We start from the raw sequence: 25437 nt of genomic DNA on the forward strand, positions 1-25437 counted from the left end.
AGGCAGAGATAGGTGACAGCCATCTGACTATTCTAGGCAGATGGGAGGGGCAGTGGAAGCTCAACAGAGTACTCAGAGTAGACATGAGGGTGGTAGGTCCATGAAATAAGGTTGGGAGAAAATGCAGGGAGCAGGGGCATGCACACAAACATGGAAGAGCAGGGGGAAGGAGAGTACGGACAGCAAGATAAGCACAGAGACTAAGCAGGAAGACAATGATGCTGCATATAATTGGGGAACGGAGGGTAGGAGGAGTGGGCAGGGGCATTGAGCCAAATGAAAAGCAGTGGCAGCACATCAGACAATGCAGGTCAGGAAGGAGGGGCTGGTACTTGGACTCGGACAATGGAGGGTAGGGAGGAGATGGAAGGGGCAGCAAGCTAACTGTTTAGGACAGGCAGCAAGGGCAGCGACAGAACAAAGGCACGCATGGCCTGAATGAGGGAGAAGGGTCATGGAAAATATAGGGCAAGGAGGAGGGGGGCAGGAGCAGCAAGCTTGGATGGGGGCAGCATAATGCCAGCCCTACTCCACTGTGCATTGCGATGGGCGTCTTACTTCAAGTTAAAAATCTTAGAAATGCCCCAAAAAACAAATGTTACAGGGGCATTATAGTTAGGCTCAGATTTCACTTGTACAAAACCAGGGAAATATACCATCTCTCACCCATGCAATGCACTGATTCTGACCCCACATATTACATCACTCATTACATGGTCAGTGACGTCACTGATGACATTACTGATGACATCTCAAATTACATCCCTTATTACATCACTGATGACATAATCCAAAGAATCACTGATTCACCCACTCACACCCCCTTAGAAAGCTTTGATACACCCGCTCCCACACAACCATTCACAAACCAGTTCACAGACCCATACCAATACTTATACACCCACTCACTTATTCAAAGCGCCACACACATATCGACTCACTCACCCATACAGCAACTAATATACCCACTTAGTCAGTAATGCAGACACTGACATGTCCACTCATAGACCCATATAGCCAGTCACACACTGAGTCAGTTACCCATACAGCTACTCGCACACCTAGTCACTCACTCATACAGTCAATCACACATCTACTTATTCAACTACACAGATACACAGTAGGATGACTTTAAGACTGTGATAAGAGGTCATTGCACAACCACTTACTATGGGATTAGGAAGGTCCTATGTCAATACCTGCAATTCAAGGAGTGGAATATTTGCGAATTTGAACTTAGATGTGTGGGGGATTGCAAATCATCCCAGTACCTTGTGAAAATCAGAGCATGTGGCCCAGCAACATGTGTAAGGGGATAAATCAGGAAGATTACTTGCATGACAAAACATTGATTACTGAGTATATAATTACGGGTCCCACTGCAAAAGGAGAACGAAGGACTTCTCCATTTGTAGCAGGGTGCATTATTATATACTCGGTCTTGTACAGCTGCAACCAGTGATGCAGTACTATTAGTTGTACAAATGCTGCTCTGAGGCTCGATTTATCATAACGAGCATTTTGATTTTCTACTATTCAAAAGACTATTTGCCTTTGTGTCCTTTAGAAATTAGATACATTGAACTCTACCATTACTCACTATACCTCGTCTACATAGTAACTGATACATCTTGAAGGTGTACTGAAGTCTTGCTTTCGAATTAAAATAGAAAACCCGGACTACCGCCTTTGCTGCTGTTTATCCCGTACAACCAAAGGGATAAAAGAAGTTTACCTATCATCATTACCAATTTATTGTCAAAGCCTGAAGAACTCGTCTACACCACGAAACACGTGTCGGCTGTCTGCATCTACACTATACACTTCGCATCAATACAATCAAGACTATCAATTTTGTGTTTTTTTGTGTTTGGATGGTTTCTTTTTATATTGTATATACTGCATGGTGCTGTGTTTATTAAAACTAACTGACAACAAGGTCGTTAATTAGCGGTTGTGCTCTGTAATCAATGTTCTGTCATTACTTGTATGGAGAAAATTTCTCTTTTTTCTATACAGATTAACACTAGGTGAGTGGCACAGTGTTTTGCATTGAGCACGCATATACACATATACCTATAATATTTTCTGGAAAACAATGCGAAGGTTCTGACCTGTGCTTTTTTACCACTGCCATTTGCTCTATCATTGAGATTACTTGCATGGTTTTTAAAATTGGACACCCTCCGAATCCAAATAGGTGCCATATGCACCCTGAATGCTTTTTTAGTAAAACCTAAACGAGAATAAACCAAGTATTTTAGGACTACTACCACAGGCACCAGAGGACTGAAGGAGCACCCAATTGAGCAATATCTGAGGTCACTCCCATTGCCCACCATAATGACAGGAACTAGAAGAATCACTTTCCATTGATGAAATGCAGATGGCAAATAGTGAGAGGTAAGACAGCCGGAATGGACGATTAGTGTTTCAATTGCTAAAGGTGTTTGTGACATCTAAAAAAAATGATTGTGCTGCTAGCAATGATGGAAGCATTGCTGGTAGGCCTCTCGAAGCAAGGAAGGGTCTCATTGCATGTGGGATTTTAACACCCATTTTCCCTCTTGTAACTAGCTTAATAAAATACTGGAAAAAGTGTTGGCAAATTGCTTGCTACCAATTGGTCACATTTTGGTAGGCCCAATTTAAACAACTTTATCTCAGGAAGAAATGCTTGCTTCAATCTGTGACATCTGTTCTTGAATATGGATTAGGTCAAATGAAATGACGTTTACCACTAAATTGCTTAAACGAGCCATTGTGCCCGGAAGTGGCAGCAGACTGTTTCAATTGGAACACGGAGACATCGAATACTCCGCTAATCACCAAACGGAATCCCCGGTCGGCGTTTGCCCCAACATCCTAACCACGGCCAACGCACACCGATGGTAGGATTCGCTGCGGATTCTAGGTCCTAGGTACCGCCCAGGACTCTTCACAACTTCGAGGAATTGCTCCACCCGCCCCTAGCAGGTTCACGGTCCCGCAACAGTTTTACCATTCGTACAACACACTTATCTCATTTCCAAACACATACAACGTATGTTCCCAAGAGCTTCTAGTAAATGTCCTAGGTGGGCCAGAGCAGACTTCTTACACATGGTGTGGCAGTGTCCAGTGATAGCCTGTTCCTGGGAGAAAATGTCAAAGAGGGTATGGAGGCAACTGGTGTACTGCTGCCGATCAAACTCTCTCAATGAACATTAGGAATACTGGGCCATAAAAATAAACCAAATAATGTAAATGGTGACCCTGGCAAATATATTGGCATGACATGGCAATCTGCTGTTGCCCCAATGCAGCCCAGCTGGTAGGCTTGCGGCCTGATAAAGCAGTCCTTTGAGGAGCTTGTGACTTGATCTGCGACATGGGTTCACGGGAGGGCAGCAGACAAGCATTATACACAGTGGAATGGGTATCTTGAAATACTCTAAGCCAAAATAGACAAAAGACCTTCCGGAACTCAATCTAGGTTGAAAGTGAATATCACACGTTTGTAGAAGCCAAATGTTCAATGAAACAAATACACAGTAAGAGTTCAAAGAAAAATAGTTTTAACTTTTGCAAATGTGACACTTATCGCATTTGTAATGCAATGTGTGTTGTATTTACGTGACTTAGATGTATTGATATTACAAATACCAATGACTTTTAATTTTTTAAAATAATTAATACTTAAATAAAAGTTATTGTAATTTATAATGGCAATAGCTTAAACTTTTGTAATTAACTTTTGTGAAGATTATGTTTAGTGTATTTTAGTGTGACGAAAATCCAAGAACAGGAGTGAAATATTAAAATTGTTTGTGACATTTGTAATAAAGCATGAAACATTGAGAGAACATATTTGAACCAGTTGTTGTTGAATGGTTGCACAGATTGATGCTGTGGTAGCGCTGAGTGATGTTGTGGTGGCGACAAGTGATTCTGTGGCATTTAGTGATGCTGTGGTAGAGCATACTGATGTTGTGGTGCCCTTGAGTGATGCTGTGGTGGTGCTGAGTGATGCTGTAGTGATGCAATAGACAGATGGAGTGAGTGTGTTAGATAGATAGAGTGAGGGAGATAGAGAGATAGAGGGAGGGCGATAGATAGATAGAGTGAGGGTGATAGAGAGATAGAGGGAGGGCGATAGATAGATAGAGTGAGGGCGATTGATAGAGTGAGGGCAATAGAGTGAGGGCGATTAGATAGATAGATAGATAGATAGATAGATAGATAGATAGATAGATAGATAGATAGATAGATAGATAGATAGATAGATAGATAGATAGATAGATAGATAGATAGATAGATAGATAGATAGAGGGCAATAGATAGAGTGAGGGCGATAGATAGAGTGAGGGCGATAGATAGAGTGCGGGCGATAGATAGAGTGAGGGTGATAGCTACATAGATAGAGTGAGGGCGATAGATAGGTAGATAGAGTGAGGGCGATAGATAGATAGAGAAATAGAGTGTGGGCAATAGATAGATAGATAAATAGAGGGCGAAAGATAGATAGATAGATAGATAGATAGATAGATAGATAGATAGATAGATAGATAGATAGATAGATAGATAGATAGATAGATAGATAGATAGATAGATAGATAGATAGAGGGCGATAAATAGATAGATAGTTAGAGGGCGATAGATAGATAGATAGATAGATAGATAGATAGATAGATAGATAGATAGATAGATAGATAGATAGATAGATAGATATATATATAGATAGATAGATAGATAGATAGATAGATAGATAGATAGATAGATAGATAGATAGATAGATAGATAGATAGATAGATAGATAGAAAGATAGATAGATAGAGTGAGGAGGACAGTTTCTGGTAATGCCCTCACAAGACTAGTGGTGGACGCAGGGTACAGTGGAAAAGCAACACCGTAGGGCACGCCCCTCTTACAGGTAGTCGGAGTCCTCACACTTGGAACTGAGGGACTGAAACCCACTTGCCCTTTAGTAACTACGCTCAGGCTTGTCACGTGTGCCAGCGCCGTCTCCACTGCCAGGCTGCACAGGGTGGCCCTGGAGGGGAGGCACCCCGAACTGCTAATAACAAAGGCACTGAAAGCGGAATCAAATATTTTGAATTCGAGGGACCAGGTGCGGGGGGGAGGACCGGAGAGAGCCGCATGCACATGCTACCTGCTTTGAACGTTGGAAGGAGTGCTGTGTATCATAAACATGGACCGCGCACAAAGCCCTGCGGGCCGCTCCCACACAGACATAAAACTCCAAGATTTATGGCTTATCTAAAGTTATAATAGACAGACCTACCGTTTCTGACTCCCTGCCGTCCTCTGTATGCAAACAATAACACGAAAAACTTTACTTAGCCAAACATGTAAGCCACAATGCTATGCACAAAACTTCACCACAAAAGAGTTGTGAATCGATTAATGGAATGTGGAAGAGAGACGTTTTATACTGAAGTCGCCCAGAAGCCGAAATCGCAAGAACCCACATTTAATGGAATAAATAAATAAATACGTTCCTTAGTGGGAACCGCACAACTGAAGGACATGGGTGAAATCGTAATCGTGGAGAATACTAGTTTTCAAATATACTGCCATGTACCTGGGAGCACCATGACATGTGGATGAGCTGGCACCTCAATTAGAGAGCTGCTTACGTTTTCGTCTCAAACAGGAGTTTCCAACCCAATTATCTTTTATGGAATTTAGACTTTTTCCTGTCCAGTGATGGGATATTTTGTTCAAAATGTGAGATAAGAGACATTTTAAAAATGGTTCTTGTATTATTATCCATTCTAATCTATCATGTTCAGGTTATCAAAATTAAAATAATAGCTATTTTTACATTAAACATTAAAGTAAAGTGATTTATACATTTATTTTAAATGTAGAAAAAATGCTACAGCATTAATACATTAAAGTTTAAAATTTAATTATTTTGAATGTATTGAATTGCATTTAAGAAAACCCCACCTAGTTTCAAAATATGTATTTTATTATGATTTAATAATTAATTTAAGTAATACATACAACTAAAGAAAAGTAATTTAATTATATATAGATTTTTAATTACATTTATTTTTAACCTAAAAAAAGATCAATAAGATATAGTAAAATAAAAGAAAAACCATCAAGCATCACACATGGCTCCCATTGGTACTGCAAGACCCTCCCATATAAAATTATTGGGATTGGGCCTTAATAAAAAACAAATCATAAGAAATAACATTACATTTCATGTGTTTATGTGTGTCACTATTTTGAATTAGTTAATTTAATGATAATTCCTACTAGGTTTTTTTAGATCCCTATCTCCATTATTTTATATGGGAGGATATTTCAGTAGCATTGGTTGGCCATGTGTGAAGCTTGAATTACTTTCAGCTCTGATCTGAAGTACATTTAATATGGTTTTTCAGTCCTTTTTAGGTTGGAGTAACTTTAGACATGCAGTTTGTGATTAAGATAATTGCCTCAAACTCAACTCAGACAAGACTGAAGTACTCTTTCTGGGTCCACCCACACAGCCTGGGCCAACTCCTGGTAGCTCGTCGAATTAGGAACCACCAACCCCATGGACCATACACGTAACCCTTAACATCATACTGGACTCCTCACTCACAATGAACTGCCAGATCAATGCTGTATCCTCATGCATCTACAGGCTCCGCCTGCTTCAAAAGACATTCAGAAGGATCCCCACAGAATCAGGAAAGTCGGTCACTCACGCAGTCATCACCAGCAAACTCGACTAAGGCAACGCACTCTACCCCTGGATCACCCAGAAACTCCTCAGGAAACTACAGAACGTTCAAAATGCTGCAGCCAGACTGGTCCTTAACATCCCCAGCCACAGCCACATCACAGAACATCTTTGAGAACTCCACTGGCTCCTAGTCAACAAAGGAATCACCTTCACCCTCCTCACACATACCTACAAAGATCTCCATGATGCTGGACCAGCATATCTGAACCACCGCCTCTCATTCCATGTTCCCACCAGACACCTTTGCTCTGCCCAACTGGCCCTGGCCACCATCCCATGGAGCCACACGACCAGAGCTGGTGGAAAATCATTCTCCCACCTCACCACCAAGACTTGGAACACCCAGCCTCTCCACCTCAGACAATCCCCGTTGCTAACCCAATTCAGGAAGGATCTCAAGAGCTGGCTCTTCAACTAAATCCCTGTACCCAGATGGCTCAGCAGCCCCCCCTGCACCTTGAGACCCTTACAGGCGAGTAGCTGCGCTACATAAACCCATGATTGATTGAGGAACGGGCTTAGGGCCAGATGTAGGTAGGGTTTTACCGGTCGGTAACGGCCGAATTCGGCCGTTACCGACCGGTATTTGGCATTTGATATGTAGGGGCAGGTAAACAGGGAAAATCGGTAATTTTACCGATTCGGTAAATATACCGGTCGGTAAATTTACCGACCGGTATATTTACAGAATCGGTAAAATTGATATGTAGGTGGGACTCTTCTGAGTCCCACAAGGCCTACAAAATCGGTATTTTACCATCAAATTGTATTTGATGTTAAAATACCGATTCAGGTGTGCATGCACATGTGTGCATGCACACCTGTGCCATATGACAGGCAGACCTGCCCTTAGGGCAGGTATGCCTGCCATATGGCCCCTGAACCTTTTGTGGGGGTGCTAGAGGGTGTCAAAGTGACACCCCCTGCACCCTTGTCAAAATCGGTATTTACCGAATCGGTAAATACCGACCGGTAATGCCCCATTCATTCCTATGGGCTTCAAAGCCCATAGGAATGAATGGAGCATTACCGGTCGGTATTTACCGAATCGGTAAATACCGATTCTTAACGATTCGGTAAATGGAACATCTGGATGTTCCTACATACCCCCACCTCTTATTTACCGATTCTTAATTACCGAATCGGTAAAATTCGGTAATTAAGAATCGGTAAATAAGTTTTACCTACATCTGGCCCTTAGTCTTTTATGGTTGGTGCATGTCCATCCCTTAACTCTTCCCTAACTCTCCATTAACCCCTTCGGTAGTCCCTCCTCACCCTTGCAGTAATAAATATTCCTAATTTTTATGCCACTCCTTTTTGTCCCTCCCACATTTGCTACTAAAACGTACATGTGTTTAGACTCCACAGTCAGGGTGGAAATGTATGCACAGAAAAAGATAGAAGAGGCGAGAGTGGGGCTCCACATGTAGGTTTGTGAAGATTTTTTTTTGTATGTTAATAGTACTTTTGCAGTAGTACTAATGTACTACAATAGGCAGTTTAGGCCCCAGTATGTTTCATGTAACCCCAATGATCACAGACCTTGGATCGTACACAACGCCACACAGGAATCAGGGTCACGTGCATCTACAATCAAAGTCTGGTTAGGGTTCAGTGATGGATGTAGGACAACAAGCGCTGCATTCGATGGAATAACATATGTGATGCACTTACAGAGGCTGCTCTGAATCACATTTCTGGTCCCAGTTGATGACTAAGGAGATGAGAGACGCTCAATCATCGCTCTCTGACTTATCAGTGCAGCTGACCTTAATAGATGATAATGATCATCTCTGAAACTCAAAATAGGCTATTTTGCCTTCTGTGTTAGAATTATTTTTTCACTTAGAAGTAGGAAAACAAGAGTAGAATTACTATAGAATTATAACAGCAATCATGTTAAAGTAGTTCATCCTATTGACGCTTTTAGTGAACACTACTGGTGCCATTTTACTTGTCTTCATTGTGGTTACAATTAATATTGTGTATACTAGACTGGGATATTGATTATAAATAAATCGTTAAAATGTATAATTTATATTCTTGAGTGTATTATTCCAAATGAGCTCCACTAATTATCTCTGTAATTTTGCATGGTGTTGATTGTTATCTGAAACACATCATGTTCAAATAGATCATGGTTGCAGTACAACATGTTTTCTGATTCAGATTGGTACATTGACTGAGTCCTCAGTGCCAGGGGATTAAGAAAACTGACCTCTGTGACTCCAGAAAATCTAGAGAATGTATCACAATGAGGTCTGTAAACAATCAAGAGGAATAAAACAGAATGAATATTGCCTTTATGGAATCATGGAACTCTGAGAAGCGTTGCCATATTGTTTATTAGTACAATATGGCAAGAAGTGGCTGACATAAGCCTAGAGCAGCAGTCATGTTAGTTTCTTAGGACAACTGTTAATTAGGTGCATGATTTCCATAATAAAGTATTGCCTAGAAATATATTTTATCTGGATATATTGAAAATCCAGATTTTATCTGGCTCTCCTGGACCTAAGTTGGGCAGCCTGCAGGAGAGGGAACTTTGGGCCAGATGTAGGTCGCCCAATACCAGTCGGTAACTGCCGAAATTACCCAATTTCGGCCGTTACCGACTGGTATTGGGCTTTTTAGATATAGGTGTCATTTTTTTAGGATTCTGTATTTTACCGAATCGGTAATTTAACGATTCGGTAAAATAGGTTCAGGATGTAGGGAGCACTCAAGTTGGTGCATTCCTCAGTTAAGGATTCGTTATTTACCACCAACTACAAGTTGGTGGTAAATAATGCAAACCTTTGAAAAAGCATTTTTTTTGCTTTTCCAACAGTGCGATGTGGCAGACATACATGCCCTTAGGGCATGTATGTGTGCCACATGTGCACCCATACACAATTGAGGGGTGCAACAGGGTGTCAAAGTGACACCCTGCCACCATTCAATGTTTTCCCCCTTTTACCGAATTGGTATTTACCGATTCGGTAATTGCCATTCATTCCTATGGGCCTCCAGGCCCATAGGAATGAATGGCAATTACCGAATCGGTAAATACCGATTCGGTAATTACCGAAACGAATTTTTAAAGAAAAATTATCTACATCCCATTTACCTATTCTTAAATACCGAATCGTTATGATTCGGTATTTAAGAATAGGTAAATTGAGATTACCTACATCTGGCCCTAAATTCTTAATAGTAAATGCTCACGTCCCATAACTCATATTTTCTATAATACTTGATGTCTGGCCCTTTCGGATGTGATACACTTTCTGTTTATAGATGTGCAGGAACAATGCCAATAAACACTCCAGTATGCTGCTTGTATTTTGGTGCAACTGATGTTAAAGCAAATGTTTGCATGTTTCCTTCAAAGCTGAGTTTGTGGCTCTCAAGTTCTGCTAAGAGGCGGATAAATTCTTTCACAGCACTACATAAACCTTAGATAATAAATGCATCCATTCACTTACAGACTGATAAAAGTGCCCTGATAACGAATGGCGAGTATCAAATGTGATAAATATTCCATCCAATAAAATTCGATTCTGAGGACCTCGCTTTATCCTGAAATGAGCCCTCCCTTTGGTTTTGCATTTTAGTACTCACCCCACCAAAATGCAAATTTCTCTTTATTTTCTGAGCATTTTTCACCTGTTAAATTCCAGCAGGTTTGACCAGCCAAAATTCTGGGGTAAATTTGGTAAATACTATGTGCAGTAAGCATCCCATGGGTTATAGTTGTTTCACACAAGCCTTCATTTAACAGGCACATGTAAGGATGACTTAGGGTGTTTCTCCTGCCCACCATTCCAAAAAAAAGACGTGCCTCTCCCAGTTTGCATAAACCTGATTTGTATCAAGTTGGATTGCTCTAAGCTGTAGGCTAAAGGGCCCAGCCAGGCATCTGCCCTTGCAGCATGTAGTTTCACACAACTGAAATGGCTTATCTTTTTAGATTAGTCTTGCCCTGCTTTCACCGCTAATCTGGAAGACTATACCCAGGTTACTACAATCTCTACCTCCATGACTGTCCTATTCTGGAATATGGCTCGGTTACTATGTAAGTTTAATATGACAGAGTTTGTGTCCAAAATTCAAACTGTCTGCTTGCAAGAAACCTGGAGTATTGAACCAATATATCTTAATGGTTTTAAAATGGTTCATACTCTATCTGTCCTCTCCAATTGTGGTAGGCCTAAAGGTGGTATATATATTTATGTATTAAATGAGATGATCTCTACTAATATTGTTGTGGTTCCAACTAATGTATATAATCAAATCATTTCCATTCAAATCTCATTGTCTATTATGTTGGTGATAATACATTTTTATAATAATGCCTGTAACCTGGAAATAACATCAGCCTTGTGACAACTTGATAATGACCTTGAGTCATTACATTCTAGTGAATCAAGAGAATTGATTATTTTATGGGGCGGCGATTTTAACCTCTGACTGTGCCCCTTACCATCCAAAAAAGTTTGTGGTTGGGCCAATGCTGATAACAGTAACACAACATATTTCTCACATACAGGCTATGGAGCAAACCTTTTAAATATGATTTGGCTTTTTGCAATGAATTAGGCAATCCTACAGTTACATTTAACTGTCCATTTCATGGGAGAGGGAAGAAAAGCGTAATTGACTACCTGATGTTCCCAAATAGTTATTCTGCTCTGGTAACTAATTTTGTTACACACAACATCTTAATAAGTGATCACTTTCCCCAGAGCGTAGATTTCAATCTCATCAATCAACAGGGGGTAAATCATAGCTCACCAATAGTTGAGAACATTGAAATCTCCCTTTTAAATAGATATTCTCTGCGATGGTCCATGGTAAATCCCAATACATGTTTAGAACTGTTAGGCGACACGTCAGATCAATGAGACTCGATCTCGCCATGTTTCAATATATCATTTTTACCTTATTGGTACGATTTAGCCAGCAAGTTTATAAGGGGTGCCGTTCGCAGCGGTTTGTGAATCTCTGGTGAACTTTGCTGACATTGGGAAAACCTATTGCGGGACTGCGAGGACCAGCAGCCCCGTCACTCACCTCAGCTGTGCTCCTCTTCCTGCTGGCATTTAACTGCTCGCGGCCCCCGCTTGGTGGGACGCGCGCGGGCGCATGCCGGGCGAAGCCCAGGCCAAAGGCGGGCCCGGTTGAGCCCGTTCGAGAACGGTCGAGGACGAGACGGGGCTTCCCCCCTAACATTTACACCTTAAGGTTAGTGCATAATCTATATCTTGCTATTTGTAATAGATCGTCCAAACACTAGCCCTTTTAAGTACTTAAAGGAGTAGGTGTTTTCATTTTTCTTTAGTAATGACCACTCCTAAGGCTGGGAGGGGCAGGAAATCCATCACTGGTGGGTCAATAGTGGGCACTTTGGACCAGTTTCTTACGAGAGCATCTCCTGTACTGGCCCACGAAATAGAGCTGACGGAAAGAAGATTATCACTCGACCCTGCCTTTAACAAACGGTCATCCATGGGAAGACTGGCCCAGGTACCGTCGCCAAATCCCCAACAAAATATTGATCTCAAAAGGTCAGATGGCAATGGAGAGTGTGAGGAGAACCAATTACTGCAAGCCACTGGAGGTTTGCCTTGCAACCCTGTAAGTGGAGACGCCATGCTGGGTATCCGAAATGCCTCTAACCATCACAATGTACATTCTGGATCGCCGACATTCAGTGTCAAAACACGATCTGCATATAGTTCTAAACTGGGGACATCTGACCCCGCGGTAGGTTTAACCTCTAAAAGGAAGTGCGGGGGCGCCCCCCTGAAAGGAAGAAAATCTAAAATCCAGAAACCTAATAAAACAGGGGAAAGCCCAATGCCAACAACTCTGCATAGTCCTGCTATATGCCAGCCCACCACTGAAGTGATTACATCGATATCGAGCCCTGGTGCTGTGCATCCTGCTGAGCTGGGATCGGACTTTTGGACCAAACTTGAACACATTTTTAAAAAGACATGTCTCCCCATAACATGATAGAAAACAGACTTGCATGCCTTGTACTATCGTTCGCTTCGGCTCAGGCACGGGGTGGAAACCGGGATAAAGGGGCAACAGAAAAGCAAAAGAGATTGCCTAAGCAACTAACAATGCTGATCTTCCCCCTGCTTCGTTGCCCACAACTAATGTAGTTGATATTAGTGCTCCTGCTGTAATAAGACATAATTCTTCTTCATCTCACCCCAGTGATATTGTAGCGACTAATCACACTGTGCAGAGTGGAAGGGCGGAGATAGGGGAATGGAGCAGCACTGTAACCCAACAACTCCAAGTGAATAATAACACCCCTCATGTTCCACCAATAAAAGGGTTACCGTGTATAGATCTTCCTCCGGAATCTATACCGTATGTGGTGGTCCTTGCGGGGGTTCCATCTTTGAGCCAGGGTAAAAGGGAGGCGTATATGGAGCTTAAGAATAAATGTATTCACTGGCTTAACTACAACAGGCCTCTTCCCACAATGGTATCTGCTGAAATTTGGTCGCTAGGCGAGTGGATTGGGTTGGGCCACGGAAAAAGTATATTGAGGGAGACTGTGTAATAATTAATTTTAGTGATAGAGGGCTGCTGAGCACATCTGTGAATGGGTCCCGGTATGCTCAGCTACATTAATTCAAACCCTACCTTTGACCTATTTCTATCCCCCTACACGTATTGTCCCTAGAAATATGACACTAGACGGGGGAGACAGAATTGGAGTACTATAGGGGGAATTAGGTTGATTATTAGATACGATCTGTTGTCTGGTTTGGAAGATTGTGATTGACGATTATCCGAACACAGTCTGAGGACAAATGTAGTAGTGCCAAGGGATAGCAAGTTAGTAAGGAGAACGAATCCATCTGCTGGTAAGGCTAACATCCAGAGTGGGGAATTATTAGATTCCCAGTTTAATAGAATCCAAATAAATGCAGAGAGAACAGATTTGGATACACGGGGCTGTGAGTTACAACCGATTCAATTGCTGGGAGAAACAAACCCAATCTTAGCCCTAGAACCAAGTAACGAAAATAGACAGCATTATTCACCTGGCTGGGTTGATATTGTTGATGGTTCGTCCCTTAATAATTGTTTTACATCGCTGTTATCCTGGAATATAGCGGGTTTGGGATCCAAACTAGCTTCGCCCGACTGGTCTGATTTTATTGAAAAATACGACATTTATCTCTTTCAGGAGACATGGTTGGTAGATCCTGTTTTTCGGTTGGGCTATCTCAATTTCCAGGTCCCTGCTGTCAAAAAGGATAAAGGTCGCCCGATTGGAGGACTAGTAATTTGGGTCAGGTAGGTTTTGAGTTGTAAAGTTCAAAAACTTCTCGTATCTAACAATGATAATCTTGCAGTGAGACTTAGCCTACCATCAGGCCAATACATAGACATCTACAACATTTATGAAAGAGGACATCGAGGGAGGCAAAAATCAGAGGTAATCTCAGCCTTAGACGATCTGACATGCCTAATAATATATTGCTGCTTGCAGCGGGGGATTTCAATACGACTTTCGAGCCATTAGGGCAAGAAGATCAGAGCCTTACGGAGGAGGAAGATACTATGTGGGGTATCCCCTATCTTGAAATGTCACCTATAAAAAAATGGAAAGAGGTGGCTATCCAATTGAAGGGGTTATGTATGGGGAAGCGACTGAGGGCTGCTAATGGCCAAACGCCATCTGATAGGGATGGAGCCAGAACATATGATAACGGCCATAGGTCTAGTCGTATAGATTATCTGTTAGTTCACATAAAATTGTGGCACTGTCTCAATAAGACGTATAGAAAGTGACCACAATCCTCTCACTTCATCATTTAATTTGTACATGGGTAAGGTGGCACCAACAACACATGGTGCAATAGTACCAGATTCTATCTTAACCAATGATTTGCGCCACCTCAAATGGAGTAAAGTTATTGAATATCCCGAAACCCTGGTTGCTATAAATAAAGATATAAATAATGTACTAGTAGACCTGGGGCTTAGTATCAGTAATGCGGACTTCCATTCTTTTATGATTGATACTCATATCAAACTTTTTGCTCAATTAAAAACTTATTTTTGTAAGCCGGGCTCAGGTAAGAGTATAAAGAATAAGAAACCCGAAGGCTGGTATAATGAGGCCTGTCGACAAGCACGGGTTAAGCTGGGCTTAGCATTAAGAGAGAGAGACCTAAGTACCGTAAGAGTGGCACGGGGCTATTATAGGAAAACACAGATGGAGGCAAAAAAGCTATGAGATGAGTGCAAATGGCAGGAAGTAAAACAAGCATGCGAGGCAAAGAACCCGAAACTGTTCTGGGATATATATAAATGGGACAGGGGGGTATGTCCAGATCGCCCTCAGAATAATGTAGCTCAACATCTGTGGATTGACTATTTCAAGCCACAGTATGCAAGATGTGGTAGTGAAGGGAATAATGGAATGCATCCACACATATTTTATGAAGGGGTTGTTTTTACACTTGAAGAGGTTGATAAGGCGCTAGATGCAGTAACAGAGGGAAGAGCTCCGGGCATGGACTGCATTCCAGCCGATGTTTTTCTAAACGATAAACAAACTTGGCGATTATATATTGCTCATCTGGCTAATGCAATCGCACATGGAGCTGCTGTCCCCCTTCATGGAAGGGGCAGAAATTATCCCGGTGTATAAAAAAGGAGACAAGTCGGTCGCAGGCAATTATAGGCCTATTAGCTTAATCGACTCGATGCAGAAGGTTAATTTTGAGTAAGGTACAGACATGGATAAGGGAATACAAAATTTTGACTCCATTGCAGGCCGGTTTTCGTCCCTTAACAAGCACGACTGACCAAGTATTCCGCTTTATTACCCTTTACTGGAGGATAGTGGTTTTGGGAACAAGGGCAATGTACGCTGTGTTCATTGATTTGAGGTCAGCTTTTGACTTGGTACCACGTAGCAAATTATGGCGAGTCTTGGGGGAGATGGGGATGGCCCCGGAGCTGTTGACATTGATCGTCGGCTTACATGAGGATAACTTTGCCCGGGTCCGGTGGGGGTCCCAGGGTGAAGTGACGGAATCCTTTCCCGATGATAGGGGAGTGCGACAGGGATGCTTTCTGGCTTCGCTCTTCATCAACGGAGTGGCAGACCATCTTTCCCTGGCCCCCATGGATGCGCCGATGCTGGCAGGTATCCATATTCCAATCCCCATGTTTGCGGACGATACTTTGATTATCTCCAAGACCCCGATCGGTCTCCAGAAGGCCCTACAAAGGTTTGAAGAATTCTGCCTCCTATGTGGCCTAGAAATAAACACTGCTAAGACCAAATGTATGTCCTTTAACGAACATAGATCTTTTAGAGGCAGCGTGTATATGAACGAACTTCCCCTGGAGCAGGTTAAGGCCTTTACTTACTTAGGTGTTACCTTGAAGAAGGATATGCGCTGGAAAAGCCAACTCGATCTGGCTGCCCTAAAACACCAACAGCAAGCAGGGATTCTCCTATCTAAATTTAAATCCTCACTAATTAAACCAATCAGTCCCGAAAACAGCAATGCGTCACTTTTCATTGCGCCCTCCTTGCGACACCAATGATGCGTCATATTTACAGTATGACGCATCATGTCGCAAGGAATTACAGATACGTCAGTATTTCTGACATATCTGTAAGCGCAAAAGTCACGCAATGCTGGAGTGTGTCACAAAAGTGACGCAACTCCAGCAATGCGTCCTTTCACATGGGGAAAGCCCCATGTGAAAGGGCTTGCGTCAGTCTTACGCCTGCTGTGAGGCAGGCACAAGATTTTGACGCAACAGTGTCCTAAAAGTGACGCAGTGAAATCTCATAGATTTCACTGCATCACTATTACGAGGCTTTTTGCGGGGGAACGCCCCCTCTGCATACATTATAACTGACGCAGGTATAATGTAGCGCAGGGGTTTACAAAGTGACGCATCTGCTTAGATGCGTCACTTTGTAAATGTGGTGCAACAAGGCACATTTTTTACTCCACTGGTGCGTCACTAAAAGTGACGCACCAGCGGCGTAAATGTGACGCAAGGGCTCATAAATGAGGCCCTAGATATTTATGGTATGAAGGTATTAAGTTCGGCCCTATACGGAGCCGAATAGTGGGGGTTTGAAAATCTAAAGGACCTGACCTTGGCAGAGAATGTGTCCCACAAAGTACCCCACTGAGACCTCTTTTATTGGATTTAGGCAGGAAATCAGTGGAAGATTTGGCCAAACTTCGCGACTTATTCTTTTGGCGTAGAATATGGTGTACAGAGGAACTGTCACACTATGCTCAGGGCTTTATGGACATTATTAAAGTAGATTTGTTCCACAAAATCAAATGGCTGAAAGAGATTAGATCTCTGTTAGTGAGATTGGGCATGATTGAATTATGGAATGATCCTTTTAATGCTGACTTTCCTTCAAAAAAGATCTTGAAGGGACGATATTAGGAAATGGTCCTCTCATCAACTTGCTCTAAAGGACTCTCTACCCATATCACTGGACGGTTTTTGGAATTTAAGTCCTGGCCCGCGCTAGAGAAGTATTGGGATCTTATTGAAAAACCCCATGATCGAAAATTGTATTTTCAGCTCAGGGTGGGTACCCTACCAACAAGGTTATTTACTGGTAAATGGGCTGGAGCTACTACTGACAAATGCCCCAGGTGTTTGGATCAGCAGGAATCAGTAAGTCACATACTGTTTTTCTGTCCATCATATGCCTCACCACGTCGCAAGTGGATAAAGCCCATTTGTAACTCAATGGGCATTAGAAGGTACGCTGAGGCTATGCGAATCCTACGTTCTGATCCCACCCCTCCCATAGCTATAGCCATGGCGAAGTTTTTGAATTGGACATGGTCTATTCGATAAAAAATGCTGCCTCAGAATAGCTAGTAGTCGGCATTTTGTATCATCCTTCAATACTAAGATGTACATCTGGGATTGTAGCCCTATGTATTCTGTGTCATAAAGGGAGTATGGGTTCTCTTTGGTAACGCTAGATACCCAGATTTAGAAATGCAATTTAATGTTGATAATGAATTATCGAGATGCGGTAGCAAGGATTTTTCAACACGAAAGCAATCTTATTTTTAAAGTTTAACAATGTATTCGATAGTTATCTAAGGAATTTAATCACTTCTTAATTATTTATATGAAATGTCTAAATATGGATGTTTTTAGACTGTACTGAATTATGTTGATTGTTTTTAATGTTTGTGCTTTTATGCCTTAACTGTCGAATAAAGTTTACATGATGATGATGAGAACTGTTAATTGCTAAACAGAGCAATGATTTTGAAATATGCGTAGACAATACTGCTGGGGGGAAAAAAATCATTGATGCATTTTTTTAATCAACAAGGGAATCAAAGAAGGGTTTACCTTGTTTCAGAAACAAGAAGTAAAGTTGAACAGTGGTTGATTTGACTCTGCCTGCACCAGAGCCCATAAGATATTAAAAGCAGCCCAGTGCAAGCAACCTAGGATTACTCAGGAAGCACAGGATTGTAGATATGCATATAGACTTGTCCTAAATCTCTGGAAAGAATGTGCAAAAGAGGAGGCTTGGGAGAATTTAAAGGAGGCATGCCTTATTAAAGATAATAAGGCATTTTGGTGTGTCATTAACTCACTTTTTAAAGAGAGGCTGAGAGCCCTCAAATTTAGATCGCTATTACAGATGCCGAATGGCTAGCTCACTATTCTAATATCTATTCAAACCATGGAGAGACTTAACCCAAACTTCATCACCTCCACCTACTACCGGCTCTTCTACGATAGTACTCCCTCACAAACACAGTTACCCTAAATTTACCCTTGAGGTGGTCACTTTGGCCTTAAAGGCGAGTAAAGGGGTAATGCACCAACCCAGATAGCCTTGCTGTTGATCTCTATAAATATAATTTTGACCTTTGGTGCCCCCTCTTGAAACTCCTTTATAGAGCCTTCTGGAGTGCTGGATTTTTAAATACCTGTTTAGAATCCCTCATAGTTCCTATTTATAAGAAGGGTGATCGTAACAGCCCTGCACAATATAGACCTATTTCTTTACTGGATTCTCTAGTTAAAGTGGCTGGTCATATTCTGTTGTGCAGAATACAGGATTGGGCTGATTCTAATAATACTTCAGACCTTCAATATGGATTTCAACCAGGAATAGGGACAATCAAGTAGGCTATTAATCTGAACCTATTAATTGGACAATAGGTACATATCAAATGAGGTAATTTGTTTCTTGCATTTGTAGACTTAACATCTTCATTTGATTGCGCCGGTCATGATAAACTATCAACTTTCATTCACAATCTGGGTGTGGGCTCAACAACAGTCAACTCTCTTAGTCACTTGCACTCGACAAGTAGGGACAGAGTACGCTATGGTCTAAAATGAGAATGTTTAATGCCATTTACCATAGAGAGAGGGGTCCAGCAAGGGTGCGTACTTGCCCTTTTTCTGTTTAATTTACATACCAATAGCTTGGGCAGTGTTCTAGCAAGTACATGTAATTATCTTAATCAAGTCGGGCACCGACCTATTCCGTCCCTCCTCTAAGCAGACGATGCGCTGCTTATGTCCCGCACCCCGCTGGACTTACTGTGTTAAATTACTGAATTTGTTAAGTATGTGCAGAATTTGTGTCTGCATAATAGCATAAGTAAAACTTTTATAATGAAACCTGGGAAAAGAGTTACAAAATGCTGTAACATTTAATTGAGAGCACTAAAATAACTCATACACCAACTTTCTCATATCTAGGGATTTTATTTGACCACGAGGGGAACTGGAGATGTGTGGTTTATTTAAGGAGGCTCTATTTTGTTAAAACTTTTTTGGCTCTCCCTAATTTCTCTAGGAAACTGAGTAAGAAACCACCAAGAGAGATGATGATCATATATAAGGCCATATGCCGGACTACCGCTATATACGGGTCAGAGTTGCGGGCATACATTAATGTTGAATCAATACAGCAGGTAGAAAATGCTTATTTAAGGAACCTCCCTGCCCTCCCCAGAAGATGTTCCACCTTTGTTTGTCGCTTGGAACGGTGTGTCCCCTACTTCAGACTGAATTAAGATTCAGCCTGTCCTGCTCTGGCATAAAATCTGGTCACCTGAGTTCACAGAGTTAAACCGAGACATCATAAAGGATTGTCTCAAACCAGTGCATGCCTTTAAAATCCCTTGGCTCAAGTATGTCAAACATTTTCTGGCTGACATTGGGCATACTGAGTATTTTTAACACCCGCGGTCTATGATTAATATCCCTAGGAAAGCACTAAAATCAGAGTCTCTATGATTGCTTGAGGAACTGAGGCTGTCTCCAGAGATAATGAAACCTTCTGTACTCAAGAACCAATTGTTCCTGACAACATACAATATGCAACCTTATTTAATAAAAGTACAGAACATTCAGCATAGATTTGTATTGAAAAGATTTAGGATGGACATGTTTCACCGTTTAACCAGTTTTCCCAATATAAATAATTGGACATATGAATTAGAGAAATGCCCTTGTGACAATGTATCCATGCAGAATACTATGCACATTGTTTTTTTCTGTAAGTATTACTCAGATTTGAGAAATCGTTTAATTAAGCCTCTGCTAAATCCTCGAAATATTGTGCAATGTGATCAGCTTTCTTATATTTACAATCTATTCCAAATGTGTATACTTGTGTTGTCTTATCACAGTATTTACGGGTTGTTATTATCCGCAGGAAGTTGTTACAGTCAATTTTCTAATTCCTCTTTTTTCTTTTTAATGATAGAAGTAAAATGCACTTTTTTAACATTATCTGTACTATATTCGTTTTTAATATATATTTCTAGATAGAGGTTTTCGTTTCTTTTTAACCTGAATAATGTATATTAACTTTTTATGTACGCTTTTATGGTTCATACTGTGCAATCGAATAAAGCCTATATTTGATTCGATTCAAATTCACTCTAGGGATGTTATCAAGATGCACTAGCCCTTCCGCAGATACATAAATTCTGATAGTCTTTTCTATGAGATGATGGAATGTAGTCAACACATCTGATATGTCTTGGGGCATACACTTGAATTTGTAGATCCAAGAGGAAAATGAATGCAGGTCTTAACACCTGAGCTCAAGGACATTTTCTATTTTCTTCTTTTGTGGTCTAAAAAAGAAAAACGTTTCTCCTTGTTCTACAATCAAATGCATCATTAAATCTGGGAGGTGTTTAAAGATCTTTCTATATTTGACTAAGTATATGATTTTTTCATGCTTGGCTTTTCACACTTGCAGTTTCACTTTCCGCATGTCCTATCTCAATACCTTTGTGTCTGTCACACGTGCAGCTGTCCTTTTCACTCTCTGACCAACTGTCTCATGTCTTCTCTTCTGCTGCATTCATCCTAGTTCCCCTCTTCCTGGGTCGGGTGTAAGTGACTCCCAGTCACCAGCATGGTGTTGCACTTTCTGTGCGCGTTATAGTTTTGTGAAACACGTACTTGGATACACCATGTGACAAAGGTAAGAGTAACCAGGAGCATCGCTGAAAACTGAACTAAACAGGGTTTAATGGGAAGGGAATCCCTTGCACTGTAACTACTGAAGTGCTATAGGGTGCAAGTGCTTGCCCAAATTAATAATGCTTGATCAGGAGTATCTCCGGAAAGGTACCTTGGGGTGCCAGTGCCAAAGGAGATCTTGAGGGTGCAGTTTTACTGTGCTTGCACAGTCCCTGCTCTTTAATCTGACGATGAAGGGGTGGCTTTGTAAGCACAGCGAAGAGCAACATTGGCTCGCTGCTTAAACAAACCCTATGGGGTGGTGAAAGTGATGGTGGCGTCTTCCAACTTTCAAAGCTTGGCCTCCATGCCTCTGGTGCCCAGGAAAATGTCCGGTGCTGTAGTACAATTATGCTATTTTCTAACGAAAGGTAAGTAAATAATGATGCCACTTGTCCATAAATCCGTGCCTGTTTCATTGTATAATATCATGCCTACATTTGTCATTAGTTGGTGTTACATACCTATCCATGAACTAAATGTTATCAAATGTTGTGATGTTTATGGGGCTCGAGAACAATTGTGAATGCTTTCTTGTTTGTTTCAACACCAAATGCCCAACAAGTACATTGTGGCCTAATTAGAATAAGAGGCATTTGACCAAATAATTCATTATGTTGTTTCACTAAATCTTTCCCTGAAGAAACCATCTTTTAGGCGTTTGCATGAAGATAGACCCAGCCTGACCGAAACAGACATTGAAGTCCTTGAGATGCTCAGCAAAATCGACAACCTTGTCACCAAAGCCACTTTCAATCACTTCAACTATACAACGAGCCCTGGAAATAGCCGGGCCACCATAACAAACTCTCAGGACAAGTACTGCATCGGCGATCATTTAACAATTCGACTGGATATGTTTGATTATTTGGGCAACAGGAAGGCCTATGGAGGAGACTTCCTAAGAGCCAGAATACATTCGCCAGAAATCGGAGCAGGGGCTTCCGGGAGCATCAAGGATTTTAACAATGGAAGTTATCTGGTCAATTTCACACTATTTTGGGAGGGCAACGTTAAAATTTCATTGATGTTGTTCCACTCTAGCGAGGGCGTATCTGCCCTCTGGAGGGCAAGAAATAAAGGGTACGAGTACATTCGCTTCACTGGCACCTTTAACAATGTGACCCAAAATGTTCGCACCGAGTGTGGATTTAACATTAACACAACAAAAGAACTGTGTGAATACCGGGACCAGCGGGATGGTGAATTTTTCTACTGTATCCGACCTGAACATGTGCCGTGTGAGGCTTTCACGCACCTGATGTCAAACAACCGACAACGCTCCCACCTCACGGATCTGGAGAAAGAGCTCTTCCTCAGGTAAACATTTTGAGCAAACAGTGTTGGCTGGTATTTAATGTCAGCGGGGGAGCGGGTCCTGGAGGGGCAGGGAAGAGGGAATATAAAAAAAATTAAAGCACTTACATATGTCCGTCGCCGCCACCTTTCATTCCTCTTCACACGCTTTCAGGGTAGGAAGCAGGAAGCACCCAGCTCCCAGGCTCCTGAGAGGGATGTATGTCATGACAACGCGGGCTTTACCCCGTGCTGCCATTACGACGCATCCATTACAACGGCGCTGGATTATGGAATAGTTTAATTTTCTATTCCAACTCCAGCCCACGTAACAGTAGGGAAGGTGTTGGAATAGAAAATAAAACTATTCCTTTACCAAGAGCGCCCTCAGCGCAAGTCGTTGTAACGACTTGCGTTGTGATGGCAGCATTGTAATGGCAGCGCGGTGTAAAGCCCACTTTGTCATGGCTGTCTCCCCCTGAGAGCCCTGGTTCAGCGCTCAGCCACGGAATGGGAGACAAGGCAGGTTCTGCACCCAGGTTGTGATGCAGCCTACTGCAGAACATGAAAAGTGCGTATGACGGTTTGGCCGGCCTGAGATGGCTGGCCTAAGAGTCTTGCTCACTTGGAGTGGGCAAACAACTCCTGCCCTGCATTATGTGCAGAGCAGCCCTACACCGCCGCTAGCTAACTGAGCAAGGACGGTAAATACAATGATAATAACAATGAGTTATTATCATTTCATTTTTTCCTTTTTGGCCTGCTCAGTGGGTCGACGCTCCTCCGCCATAGAACAGGAAAAGTCAAAGTTCGAACAGGTTATGGCTATTGAGTTCAGCAGTGTTGAAGTACAAAAGTTTGAGCTCATCTGCATTTTTTTTACATCTGAAAGGAGCCTAGGATGATACGGCAGTGCCTAATTTATAAAAATACATACCAAGGCCCGACGTTTTGCTCTGAAACCTGCAGCCGGTGTCATTGAATATCGCCATGCTGAATATCAATGTTGTGTAATCTTTTTTTCACCCATGCCTGTTTAATCAATAACCAACCATCCTCTGCTCCTTTTTCTCACTCTTGCAGGTTCCTGCTTTCTCCCTTTGTAAGATATTTTCCGTCTTTCTCGGTTTCCTTTTTCTCCCTTTTTTCTCTGGGACAAAGTTTGATGACGAAAAATACATGTGGGCCTGAAAAATGAGTGCCGGTGGGTTGCACCTGCGACCACTGGCTCAAATGTAGCCCTAGACCACACAGTCCCAGTTACAGAGAGGGCAGTATGCCTACACATATGGGGTAAGCGGGTATGCTGCTTTCACAGTCCAGGTGCAGGAGTCTATGTACTCGATGATGACCTACAGGTAGCAGGTGATCATAGATGACAAATAGGGAAACATCCTTTACAACGCAACTTTTACCACGCAGTGCCTTTACGACGCAACTTTTACAACGCAAACAATTACAACGCATTGCGCTGGGGGGCGCTCTAGGATAGGGAATAAGTTTAATTTACTATCCAACACCTTCCCTAGTGTCCACGGGGACTGGAGTTGGAATAGTAAAATAAACTATTCACTATCCAGCACCCCAAAGTGCTATGCGTTGTAAAGGTTTGCGTTGTAAAAACCACGTTGTAAATGCATGCCATGTAAAAGCATGCGTTGTAATGTCATACATCCTGACAAATACCATAAAAAGTGAGCCAAATGTGTTCCTTGTCTGCCAAACTGATGTGACTTCTGTTAAGGATGTTGAGGTGTACAAATTGTATCAGCCTGAGGCAAGCGTATACACCTTTAGTGCCATTTCTACAGTCAATACTAAAGCTTATCAAATCACAGAAAATTGACAATCTTTAGTAGAGAAGGAAATGTACAACTTCTGAAGTATAAAAATAAAAGTTTTATGCTCAATTTGACACATTTGTTTGACACATTAAAAGAGATTTTTGACACATTAAAAGATCAATCAACCCCGCTTCTCCTATGCCTAAGTCTGTTTTGAAACAGCTTTTAAAGAAGTCTATTCCCTCTATTAGTTTGGCTAGAGATGTCACTTTAAGTCTGTCCAGGCCTAGTAATGAGGTGGTCAGTGGGAATGCGTTGGGGAACAAACACAGCCCTATCTATCTTGGAATATGCCTCATGGGACTAGAAGGCTGATACTCTTACCAAGACTTAATTTGATGCTTCTAAGAGAAGTTACTGGTATCTGGGAAAAAATACCAGGAGAAAAAAAGAGTCTGCGAAATGTGCCATTTACAATTTCAAGATCTAAGGGGCAGATGTATCATCCCCATCATTTGCGATTCCCAAATAGCGATTTTTAAGGAATCGCTATTTGGGAATTGCAAATTGGGATGTATGTAGAAATTCGCTATTTTTTTTGCGATTTCTTAATTGCGATTAGCAAATTGCTAATCGCAATTAAGGAATAATTACCCATTCATTTCTATGGGCCAGGAGGCCAATAGGAATGAATGTGAAATTATTCTCAATTTGCGATTCGCAATTTGCGAATCGCAAATTGAGAATAATTACAAGGGTGCAAGGGTGTCTTTAGGAGACCCTGCTGCACCCCCTGAAATTGACATGTGTGCGCATATGGCGCACATACATGCCCTAAGGGCATGTATGAGCGTCACATGGCACCTTTAGAATTTTCAAAAAGTGAATTTTTAAAAGAATTCGCAAATTACCACAACCACAATTTGCGATTTCTTAGCCAAAATTCGCTAAAATGAAATGTTCCATACATAGCATTTAAGAAATCGCAATTTGCTATTTCTTAAATGTGTGCGCAATGTTAAGGAATCACAAAATTTGCGATTCCTTAATATTGGAAACTTT

The 25437-nt window shown here is 41.7% G+C and overlaps 1 protein-coding gene across 1 annotated transcript in view; it reads left to right on the plus strand.

Annotated features, from left to right (window-relative positions):
- Positions 1 to 25437, plus strand: part of LOC144824919 (NXPE family member 1-like) — a 749464-nt gene that overhangs the window by 365338 nt on the left and 358689 nt on the right. Inside the window, exon 3 of the mRNA XM_078683880.1 lies at positions 21939 to 22615. Coding sequence (XP_078540006.1) covers positions 21939 to 22615 — 677 coding nt within the window. The remainder of the gene's footprint in view (positions 1 to 21938; positions 22616 to 25437) is intronic.

This window comes from Lissotriton helveticus, chromosome 3_1 (genome assembly GCF_964261635.1).
Source record: "Lissotriton helveticus chromosome 3_1, aLisHel1.1, whole genome shotgun sequence".
Lineage (NCBI taxonomy): Eukaryota > Metazoa > Chordata > Amphibia > Caudata > Salamandridae > Lissotriton > Lissotriton helveticus.